We start from the raw sequence: 13,151 nt of genomic DNA on the forward strand, positions 1-13,151 counted from the left end.
TCACTAAGACTGAAAAGTTGACAGTTACCCTCTGGTTGGACCAGCCTGGTTTCTTCTCTTCCTGTTGCGAGAGGAAGTCCGTTGCGCAGACCTGAGTAACATGGAAACATAGCAAACTAAGATTCTGACTCATAAATACTCCACCTGATTTATTAGCATGGATTTCCAATGAATTGCAAGTGTAATATCAAGAAAGAAAAAACAGTTTAAATTAATACAGATTTGAAAAAAAAGAGAAAAGGTGTCCAAAATATTTGTTTTTACTTAGTAATTTTAACATCAACTGTGCGATATAAACACAAATAGAACAACAACAACAACAATAACAACAACAACAAAATCATGTTATAATAAGTTTTACATGTACTAGGGCTGTGCGATTTAGGGAAAATATCTAATTGAAAATTTGTGACAGATATTGTGATTACGTTTTGATCTGCGACTTAATTTTTTAGTTAAGCTTCAGCTAAATCACACTCCTTATACTTGCTATAAACGTACATATACTGTAAGTGCTTTTTTTTTAGGTGCTGGTTGCTGCATTATCTCATGCTGGCAACAATTCTGCAGCAGCTCTTACAAATGACCTTTTTTTTGTTTGGTGTCTGTGACTTTGAAACCAAAATATTCCCATATTACCGTTGTGTTGTTTTTCTTTGCTATTAATTCGTCTATTAATGTTTTTAAAGCAGCAGACGCCATCACTTGTCTGTGCTTTCCTATTTGTTTGTATTCATACCGCAGCCTCTTGCGATTAGTTAATCAAAATGTTTCAAATCGCGATTGCAATTTGATTAATTGCACAGCCCTAAAATGTACTTTATTGGTATATTTGAAACATTATTTAATTACTAATAAATTTTTATTCTAAAAAAAACGCAATTAATATTATTGTAATAATACCGTACCCTGACAATAGCAAATAATCTATAGCAGTGGTTCTCAAACTGTGGTACGTGTACCACTAGTGGTACGCAAGCTTCCTTCTAGTGGTACGCGGAGGAATTAAATATGTCATGTACATGCTACAAACATTTAAAAATGTATCAAAAATTATGTATATAACATGTCATATATGACATATAGCCTATATTTCTGAGGTAATCTGCCACGTTTTTTTAACTGTGCAGAGTTGTAGCTGCTTTACTGGGCCTACTACGCTACTGTATTTCAATACTGCTCATTTTGGTGGTACTTGGAGAGACAATTTTTTCTGAGGTGGTACTTGATGAAAAAAGTTTGAGAACCACTGATCTATAGTATAAAATAACTACAACTAAATAATTTAAAACAACTATAAATTTATTAATGAACTATTATGTTGTATAACATTTTATTATAATAATTATTATTATTAATAATAATAAATAATAATAAATTATTATTTTACTGCTACTACATTCTAATGTACTACTTATATTTATTTATTACAATAAAACAGTATTCTTTAATTACTATTAAAATTATATGAAAAAAAAACGCAATTAATGTTATTGTCATATTGCCGTACCCTGCAACAATAGCAAATAATCCATAGCATAAAATTATTTCAACTAAATAAAAAAATTGTTCATTAATCCACTATTATATTGTATAAAATGTATTATTATTATTATTTATTATTATTATTAAATATTAATAAAGTATAATTTTATTGCTACTACATCCTAATGTATTATTTATATTTATTAAATAAAATAAATTGACTAATTACTAATTAATTACTAAAATTTTATATACAAAACTCAATTTATTATTGTAATAATACTGTACCCTACGACAATAGCAAATAATCTATAGGATAAAATTACAACAACTAAATAAGTAAAAACAATAATTTATTTATTGACGAACTATTATATTGTATAAAATTGATTATCATTATGAATTATTACATTTATTTTTAAATAGTAGTAAAGTATTATTATATTGCTACTACATCCTAATGTATTATTTATATTTATTAAATAAAATAAAACATAGCTATTTACGTGCTAATAAGTTTTTATATGAAAAATGCAATTAATACTATTTTAATAATACTGTACCCTGCGACAATAGCAAATAATCTATAGAATATTACTACAACTAAATAATTAAAAACAATAATTTATTTATTAATGGACTATTATATTGTATAAAAATAATATTATTAATTATTAATTTTATTATCAAATAATAAATTATTATTTTATTGCTACTACATCCTAATATATTATTTATATTTATTAAATAAAATAAAACAGTATTATTTAATAACTAATAAGATTTTATATGAAAAAAAACACAATTAACATTATTATAATAATACCGTACTCTGCGACAATAGCAAATAATCTATAGTATACAATTACCGTACTACAACTAAATTAAAAAACAATAATTCATCTATAATAATCTAATATATTGTAAAAAACGGAGTATTATTATTATTATTAATAATTTATTATAATTATTAAATAATAAATTATTATTTAATAACAACAACAACAACAATATATATATATATATATATATATATATATATATATATATATATATATATATATATATCAATTTCAATAGATGTTTAAAACTAAGTAACATTAAAACTCTTTTCAAAACTCCAATATTGCGTACAGTGAACAGTAAATTGGATTCTGCTATTGATTTCCAAAAAAACGTGTTGTGTGTGTACAAACCAACACATGTGCGTGCACACACACGCACTTCTCTATTACACTGTCATCATAAACAGCTGGCAGAGTCTCAGCTGCGTTTCACACCAATTTGACACCTTTCATTGTGTGCCTCAAAACGGCATTTTACATCCGTTTCTCACATTTCCACAATTTCTCCACCACACCTGGGTAATACCAAAGTGTTAGCTCCGATTATCATAATTAACCCATTTTAATAATTACCATACGCATAATAATTTCACAATACTTGTAACATTTAAAAAAAATCCTAAATATCTTATTTACAATGAACACCAAAATCTACTTTAATCTGATTCTCATTTTTAGCTCTTTAAAATATAGTTCTGTAGCTCATCTGTCAATTTAAGCATAACTGTCCAGCAGGTGGCGCTGTAGATCTATTAGAAAACATTGTAACGGTAATTAAAAATCCACACTGGTCACTGATATTAAATCAACATAGACATTAAACATTCATGTCAGAGCTTTCCGGTGTACATTTGCTAGATACAAAGAATAAGCTTTCACCAAAAACTTTGCTTTTGATCGTAAACAGGATGTAACTTATTAGTTATCACCATACTTTAACACATGTCTGATTGCATTTAGAGATGCAAACATTTTTTGTATTACATGTTTATTAGAATATTAGATTTAAATGTGCAAATAAGACATTATTTAATTAAATGTGTGCTCATTTGTATACTTTTCTAGCACAAAAATCCAAACACTGGATGAAGTCAGGTTGAAAACTCTTTTTTTTAATTTTGACAATTAGAGTCAAAGGTTTATACAAAGTGGATATAAGAGATCTCTTTTTATTTTATTTTATTTTACTTTATTTATGATTATGACATGTTATGTTTGTCAGAAAATACTTTTAAGAGCCAAGAAAACATTTCTGTGCAGAATAGAATGTACCATATAATAAGGCAAATTATGTGAGCACACATTCCTCTGAAGTAGAATGTAAATTTGAATAAAAAGAAATGGTCTTTAAAATATTTGTTGTAAGGAAATCTCCAACACAAACTGATAAAGTGCAAATAAGTAAACACTAAATCTGAATTTCGAATGCCTTCTTTGCATCAAACAAACCAAAAAATTGACAGGTGCACAAAAAAAACAGCATTTTGCCTACAGCGTCTTGCCTTAATTGAGTGATGGTTAGAAATGTGCGAGTGTGTGCCACAGATGGAGACTCACTCATTATCAGTGTCCGTCAAAGTAAGTTCTGATCCCTCATTTCTGGAGTCTGAATCACTATCTGCTGTCTCCACCCATGAAGTAAAATGACCTGAAAACAGATGTATAAATATCATACTGCACTGAAATACAGTTTACTTAACTTGTGTTTAATTAAGCTGCCAGACACTAATACCACAATATATAATAAAATCCAAAGTAATCAATCAATCAATCCATCCATCCATCCATCCATCTGGGGTGTAACGGTTCACAAACATTACGTTTCAGTTCGATACGATACAGTGGTGTCACCGTTCTGTATGTATTCGATACAGCAAAAAAAGAAAAAAGCCAGAGGATTTCTCTGATTTCCTTGATTTTTTAATATATTAAAACTAACATCATAAAAGTATGATCTTATTTATTTATTACTTTAAACAGTGATAAAACTATCTGCTTAGCAGCAAATAAAACAAGTCCTTCTTTATACTCAAAACCAAAAAGCTGCTTATAAAAAAATAAATGTAATATTGTAGTAGTTCAAATAAAAAGAAAAGGAAAATGTAGTTTTTGAATGGAACTCTTTTTCAATCTATTTTTAAGTAATTGTTTTATTTTCAGAAAGATGTGTCCACCTTTTCTTCAGCATCACTGATCTGCTTGATTTAATGGTCACCTGCCATTTTAGTGGATCTGAAAGCAGGAATTATGTGACTGAAATGGGATAATGAAAGAATAATGTAAAGGGGCTCTATTACATTTAACATTTTCTTAAAACTTGAAATTTGAACCACCGATTAAGGTTTAACAGAGCTCGAAATGACCCTTTTTTCTTGGTAGCACTGGTGCTTCTAACTTCAAAAATGTAGACACACCAGACAAAATTTAGTCGCACCTACCAACAGTTAGGAGCACCGTTACTACACATTTTATATCAACAGATTCCTTTATACATTAACACTCTAATCACAACTAACAAATAAACAAAAATCTGCATGGGCAAACTGGCCCTGCACACACTGCTTGACGTGAATGAGATGAACTGAATTAATAATAATCACTGTGTTGTTCTCACGGGTGCTGTCTGATATTGCACAGATGACATTATAACTTATTATTTGCATACGTTATCTTAATAGCAATAACGGCCTTTTCATGAACTGCAATATCAGTATGATCTCAGTGAATGCATGCTCTTTAGCGCTGGTGAACGCGGTGTCAGTCGCATGACTGACAGCATTGTAAAGATTAAATGAAGGATTAAATAACAGAACATCCTGTGCTTAAAATGTGTAGATGAGGCAAACACTTACCTGAAAACTCCGCCCTACTGGCTTTACAGTGAATGCTTTATTCATAGCGGACTTTAAACGCTGGAAGTCTTTTATCAACTCTTCGAAAAGTGTAAATGCTGGACTGACATTTAGCACATGATCACTAATCAGATGTGTCATAATTGTAACTCTAGCTGGTTTCTTAAACTAAATCTGTCAGTGTTATTGTTATTCTCTCAGATCCAGACCTTTATATTTTTGCGGCTGTGGCACCCTATCATCGGAACAAAGTGATTGACAGCTCATATGAACCAATGGATTAGCGTTCTGTTCTTGCCATGCATTAGGGTTTTTCCTTACCATAACACACCAGAAATTTGTGTTGCTGTAAAAACCCAATGGCGGGAAAGTGCAGTCTTCTTAATTGACAAACTCAATCTTATCAACAGCCTGGAAAGTGTTATAAAGCTTTAACAGACACTTACCGAGAGGAATTTTCAATGGCTGCAGTTGAATCTTCTCCAAATTCATGGAAAGATCGTCGTCCACCTTTGCAAACCACAGCAGAAACACAACAGTTGTAAAACTGTATACATTACTTTAGGAAAGCCGTCAAATCATTGGAGTTTCACCTGTTCTTGTAAATCAGGCTCTGTGTTGAGATGGTAGCGGCTGGATGTTGCTGGTTCTTCCCAGGAGCGAATCTTCTCACTGAGATATGAAGGCAGACTGGTGTCATTGACCTTAGAGCTCTGCTGGTCCTCCATGACGTTCACGTCTACATCTTCCTCCTCCTCATCCACAGCCATCTCTTTCTCTACGTCGGGCTGGAGGTCAACAGTGGTGAGGGGAGAGGCGTAGCGCGGCTCTGCGTCCAGGATCAGCTCTGGCTCCTCATCCAGGTCGTCAGATAAAATGGAGCCGTTTACAAAGTCCTATAAACAAAGAAAGTGACTTAGCTTCACTTTGTATGATTAGCATTTTAGCATAGATTAATTCTACCATTATATTATATGGAAAGGAGCTTTCAGCTAAACATTTAAGGTTGTGTTTTTCAGAAGAAGCAATGGCACAAAGGTGAGTAATTGAGGGCAGAATCTGCATTTTTGGGTAAACTATCCCTGTAGCTGCAAAATTTGACAGTGTCTATTGAGTAGTATTGCTGCAAATGCACTAGAATTTTTTCATCTTTTGTCCTTGAACAAATGTTAAAATTGTCACCCTAAAAACAATACAAATCAATAAAGCACAACTGAGCAGCACTAACAGACATAGTTAAGTAGGTCTTAACAAACAAATTTTATATGAACAAAATAAACTAACAACACTGACAATATGTATTACATATTGTCAGTGTTGTTAGTTTATTTTGTTCATTCATTACATATTATGTAATGGATTTAAGAGTAGTTAAAACATATTTAAACAATAAATATATTATAAAACAAATATATTATAAAATCTATACATTATGGGGACTTCAAACTTTTGGTAACCAACTAAAATCTTGAACAATAGGGAAACTGCAACCAAGTACTAGCTAATATGTCCCATCAAATGTTTTAGAAAACTGCATCTTGAGTTCATTCTTTGCAAACAATTACATTACTAAACTTGTCTGATTTGACATCGGTTTTTGAGGAAATCATTTTTAAGTGACAGTTTCCCCCACAGTCCAAAGACATGTGCTTTAGGTGAATTGGGTAAGCTAAATTGTCCATAGTGTATGTTCTGTTCTGGTCCTCCAGGTTGGGGGTTGAGTGTTGGGCTAACAACCCACCTCATACAAACTAGATGTTGAGAGACACCAACATGGTGGGGCTAAAATATGAACTTAGATATAAACGGCCCTGGGAGTAAGTCATTTATGTGAATATCCACACATTGAGAACAGAATTTGAAAAAAATTTAATCGTGCAAGCCAAATCTTAATGTGATAGGAATATCACTAGGACATCTATCAAAAACAAGCTAAAATATACTTTTTAAATCAGTCGTGCTTAAAAATATCATCTTTAGTTAATGCTTAGCAAACTACATAAACTCCTCCAGCATGTTTGAGCTGCAAAAACAAAGTGTTGTGACTAAAGTTGTAGTTTAAAAATGCTGGTGTTTCAGTGTATAGCAGACGAACTGAAATGCAAACTTATAAAACGCCCTTCTCAAATGGCCATTGTGTCCAGCGGTAGACTGTAAATATGAATAACAGCAAAACATGTGTATGTCAAGTTAGCATGAATGATCACATATCATGCGATTCAGGCAGAATAGTGATGATAGAGATTCTTTTCCTAACCCTATCTGTAAAAAGAATAAAAGAGTAAAAACAGTGTTTAACATGAAGATGCACTATTAAAAAGGCTACCTCATTTGAAACGATTATAACTTGGGATAATTTCTGACTCACAGACATAGGAAATGATGTTTAACAGAGCAAGAAAAATTTTTATATCAATATTATTAGTCTCTTTAAGCTATATATTTTTTGATTGTGTAACGATTGTTTGCTCTGTAGACAATAGTTTGACTAATTACCCTAACCTGTCTAGTTAACCTTATTATGCCTTTTAATGTCACTTTAAGCTGTATAGAAGTGTCTTAAAAATATCTAGTAAAACATTATTTCCTGTGATCATGGCAAATATAATATAAATCAGTTATTATAAATAAGTTATTAAAGCTATTATGTTTAGAAATGTGTTGAAAAAATCTTTTCTCCGTCCAACAGATATTAGGAAATAAATAATAATAATTCAGGGGGGCTAATATTTCCCACTTCAACTGTATATAGGTGCCGTTTATATACCAAGTTTGGTTTCATCCAACAACCTTCTGGTGATCTACCAAATACCTTGAACCACAAGGCCACATGAACCAAACATAAGCTATCATGTTCATATTGATACAAACAGTGCTGGAAAGCTGCCTCTTTGGTAGATTCTTTGCAAATTAGACAAATAGCTAAACTCGACCCACTTTCGCTATCATTCTGAAGATGTATTTTTCCACATAAAACATAACAGTTATTATAACTATTATGTTTAGAAATGTGTTGAAAAAATCTTTTCTCTGTTAAACAGATATTAGGGGGAAAATAAACAGGGGGCTAACAATTCAGAAGGGCTAATAATTCTGACTTCAACTGTATAGCGATACCGCTCAGAAAGGCCATCTTTAGTTCAATAACACTGCTGAACTCTGTCTAAACTTTGCATAGGTGTCCATCTTCCTATAAAATCCCTGTAAAATACTGTAGATCAAACCCTTTTGGATTCAAGCCTACAGCCTTCTGGCAACATTACAACATTTTGAAACAAGGTTGCATCAATCAAATACAAACAATATGTTGTTATTTATATCCAAAGTGCTTAAGTCACAAGCAGGCTTTTGAGTTGAACTCTGCAAACCTGTCTAACCGGTTTCGTTCCCCGAGTTGACCCACCCCCCCCCCATACCGAAACTCTCAGCAGCCAAATCCTATGCTACTTTATACCCCTTTTTAACATTCCTCCCCCCTAAATCATGCGCTAACAGAAACGTCTGATGTTGGAGGGGGCGTGGAGGCTACAGACATCTCACCTCCTGTCTGTCTGCCGCATACAAAGCAGCTCTTTCTATCCCTGCAACAGGGTGCCGGAGCTTGTCCTCCTCTCCCTCTTCCACACACTTACGGATCATAAGAGCTGAAAGCGCACTTTTCCCCCTGCGTAGCTCCAACAAGCCGACTCAGCGCCTTTCTCGCTCGTCCCCCCCACTACCCTTGCGAGGAGCAGAACCAATTTGCCATGAAAAATGTGCCGAGTCTAAAATCTTAATGGCGCAATTAGTCTCGTTTTGAGTAGATTTACGGCAGCACTTGACTCGGCCGCCTCAATTACATCTTTGCTAAAATTCAAGGATAATATGGTACATTTCAAAGGCCCATAGAGGGGGTCATGCATCACCTCCAAAAAGATCCCTCTCCGGAGGCTCGCTCATTTGTTCCTCTTTTTTCCCCTTCGCTCATCTTCTTGTGCTCTCGCTCTTTTTCTCTCTCGCTTCAGTTCAGGCTCTCTTTGTTAATTACAACTGTAGTCAGGCTTCTGTCCTACGTACTGATGGATACAAGTCTGTTTTCGGATGATAAGTGAAGCCATCTTTAACTTTATGCCAATGTCTGACGGCATGTCTAACTTTAGCCTATTAAGTTCGACTGAGTAGTTTTGCAAAGCTACATTTTCAATAGTCATTATAGACGCCAACATGACATCAGATTGATTTGTACCCCAATGTTTTGGGACGTTGCATTTTGTTAGGAAATTGAAATCGGGTTGATGCCTGAACCCAATGTCAGCCCGACGTCAATGTTCAACATTGGAGAGACGTTGCATTTTGGTTACTTTCCAACACAACCTAAAAACAACCAAAAATATCAACATCTAATGATGTTACAGCTTGACGTAGTGTGGATGTTAACATCATGAAGTCTACCAGACATTGGATTTTGGTTGTCATACTTGACGAATAAATGTCAGTATGATGTCAATATAACGGCTTAAGATGTTGGCTCGACGTTGGATTTTGGTCACTTTCCAACACAACCTAAAAATCAACCAAATATCAACATCATTTCACGTCGTTATTCATTCATTTTCTTGTCAGCTTAGTCCCTTTATTAATCTGGAGTCGCCACGGCAGAATGAACCGCCAACTTATCCAGCAAGTTTTTACGCAGCAGATGCCCTTCCAGCTGCAACCCATCTCTAGGAAACATCCACACACACACACACTCATGCACTATGGACAATTTTGCCTACTCAATTCACCTGTACCTCATGTCTTTGGACTGTGGGGGAAACCGGAGCACCCGGAGGATACCCACGCAAAAAGCAGGGAGAACATGCAAACTCCAAACAGAAACGCAAACTGAGCCAAGTTCGAACCAGCGACCCAGCGGCCTTCTTGCTGTGAGAAGACAGCACTACCTACTGCACCCCTACGTCGCCTTCACGTCGTTATTAGACATCAAAATAACACTGTCCTCAGATACTGGTGACCTAAATCTAACCTAATATCAAAGTCTTAGGACGTTGTGTGCCTGCTGGGGTCATTTGGAATATTATCTAATGGACTCTTGTAACAACACTGCTATGACACATTTAATAATCATAATCTAAAATCCTGCAAATTTCTTTTTTTTATTTAGATTTTTTTAAAACATATGGACATTTATATGTATTTATTTATTATATCATGTTTGCATCAAATTACAAAAAAATAATTACTGCTTGTGAAACGTTTGAAATGCATAGTGTATGGGCAGGACAATAAATTTGTTTTCTATCGTTATCAGTGTCAAACTGCTTTTTTCCCTTTTTCTAAAAGACTTGATAACAATTATTATTAGTAGTATTTCAGCCAAAATTGTAAAAAGTAATTTGTTGTACTCCTGTACAAAAAAAAAAAAAAAAAAAAAAAAAAAAAAAACTTGCTGTGCTTTAGGTTTACACCACTATGATGACTTCTGCCACTACGGTAGGGCTGGGCGATTAATCAAAGTAATCAAAATCGACATTCAGAACCAATAAATCAATCTAATTTTTCCAGATAATTTTTTCCCTGCTCAAAGATTGAAAGCTTTAAGAGAGATGCTTTAAGACGACATATTTCCCATCAAAATTATTATTTAAATTAAAGCATTTGTTTATAGAAGATTCAGGAAACATTATTTATATGATATGCAAGATATATTTTATTTAGAAGATATACTGCTTATTTTCTACTTTTAATATAAAAAACATTGAACATTATTTCATTTCTTTTGTTTACAAAAGTGCAAGTATTTTATTTTTAAAACTTGCCAGTAATCTATAAGGGCTAAATAAATAAATGAAAACAATCGTTAATAATCGTAATCGAGTTAAAATTTTCAATTAATCAATTTTGATTTAAGGCCAAATCGCCCAGCACTATACTGAGGTCATATAAGGGTCTAAATAATCCATTGTTCACATATGCTGATTTGATGAATCAGGAAAGAACAACTGTTCAACATTGCAATAAGGAAATCTGTAACATTAATAATTGTTACAGTAATTTCTGATCAAATTTAACTTATATTTGCTCAACAAAATACTTCTTTCTTTTAAAACAAATGAAGCAAAGGTGTATTTAGAATACCTCTGGCATCGGTGGAAGAGTGTGGCTGACGGCCTGCTTTGCTGTTGGCTGCTCATCGACGCTCTCTACAGGCCACAAGGACTGCTGTCCACTACCTCTGTCTTCCGCCTAAGCATTTCATAGAAACCAAAAAATATAAAATATAACTGCGAGAAAAAAATATCTGGATTGCATTTCTTAACTCTTATTGTAGCTAGTTAACACCCTCAATGCATTTTTTTTTTTAACATATCCCAAAATTCTAAAATATCATGATCTACCAAATGGTTGATATGTTGGTTTATGGTAAAAGTACTGGAATTAATTCATGTACTACGAAAAATCTGGAAATATGAAGTGTAAAACTAATTTAATAAAAAAATATATCAAAATAAAACATTTTTGAACACTAAATCATCTTTATATTTTTTTAAGTATGCTATAAAATATTTCAGATTTTCATTTAACATGTTTTCTTGTTTTTTTTTTTGTTTGTTTTTTTTTTGTTTTGTTTTTTTACAATAAAACCAAAATCAAGTGTATTAGTGCAACAGAATTATGCTTGCTTGATTTTCTTGTAAACCAACAATGCTGTGTGTGTAAACTATTATTCAAAACAGTGATTCTTTAAATGACTTTAAAAGTCATTATTTAAAACAGTAAAACATGGTCAACCATTTGGTAGAGCAGGCAGTTAAAATTTAGCTTGGTGGCTAAACTTAAATCACATATGCATATTTTCAAAAGGTAAGAAGAGTTATTTTAAACATCAACAAAAAAGCATTTGCAATGCTTATGATCAGTGTTGGTTAAGTTTCTTCAAAAAAGTAATTGATTACTAAATTACATCATTACAACTGTATTCATATTAGTTTTTTAATTACTTTGTCTAAAAGGTAACTTATTTGCTCTAAATTAATTACTTGACTAAATATTAAAAACCCCAAAAGTTACTTGTAGACATTATTAAACTGTTAAAATTGAACCCCCGACCGTACACAAACATCACAATTTTCAGGAGAAGACAGGTCACAGGTTTAAATTTTAGACAAACAGGATATTTTAGTTTTGTTTTTTAAACAATTAAAACTCAATCTTTAAGCAATATATTTTATCAAAAACACAAAAAAACTTTCAAATGACACCATATTTCATTCACATCATATATTAACATACATTTCTAAAGAATTTAATGGATTGTTTAGCATTTACAAGACAAATAAAAAAATTGGTAAATGTAGTTATTGTGCGAAAGATCTGAACTAAATAAATACATTTACTTTCCTGTTATTTCTTTCTTTTTTATGCATATGCAATTGTCTTAATAGATAATAAATGTTCTTCTTTAGTTGTAAAACAGAATTATTCTGCAAAAATATATATTATTCTGCTAATCTGAATTAACTTACAAAGAGCTGTAGAATTTACACACAGTATTTAAGGCAGTGGTCTCAAACTCAATTCCTGGACAGCAAATTGTAGCTCCAGCAATCTCCAGATCACACCTGCTTAATAGTCTCTAGTAGTCTTGAACACCTTGATAAGTTGGATCAGCTGTGTTTTATTAGGGTTGGCGCAAAACTGTGCAGGGCTGCAGCCCTCCAGGAATTGAGTTTGAGACCTATGATTTAAGGCAAGTATACTTTAAGTAACTGTAATTGTTACCTAAAATTTAAGAGTAATCCTTTACTTGCTTATGATACTATAGTCCGATCCGCATTCACAGTAAACACCTGTACTACATGGCAGTTGATTTGTGTGAAATAAATGTACAAATAATAGTAAATAGAGATATAATTGACATTATGGCATAAAAAAGCATTGTAATGATGTAAAGAAATCTTGAATATATACCTAACAGAGCCATAAT

The 13,151-nt window shown here is 32.5% G+C and overlaps 1 protein-coding gene across 35 annotated transcripts in view; it reads right to left on the reverse strand.

Annotated features, from left to right (window-relative positions):
- The window catches only part of patj (PATJ crumbs cell polarity complex component), a 177,843-nt gene that overhangs the window by 111,548 nt on the left and 53,144 nt on the right, over window positions 1-13,151 (reverse strand). For all 35 annotated transcript variants that reach the window (XM_087302469.1, XM_087302455.1, XM_087302462.1 and 32 more), the window contains 5 exon segments: window positions 11,303-11,410; window positions 5,776-6,078; window positions 5,629-5,692; window positions 3,888-3,978; window positions 29-91 (listed from right to left, as the gene is read on the reverse strand). In XM_087302469.1, coding sequence (XP_087158595.1) covers window positions 29-91; window positions 3,888-3,978; window positions 5,629-5,692; window positions 5,776-6,078; window positions 11,303-11,410 — 629 coding nt within the window.

The sequence above is a fragment of the Danio rerio genome, chromosome 22, assembly GCF_052040795.2.
Source record: "Danio rerio strain M-AB ecotype USA chromosome 22, GRCz13ab, whole genome shotgun sequence".
Lineage (NCBI taxonomy): Eukaryota > Metazoa > Chordata > Actinopteri > Cypriniformes > Danionidae > Danio > Danio rerio.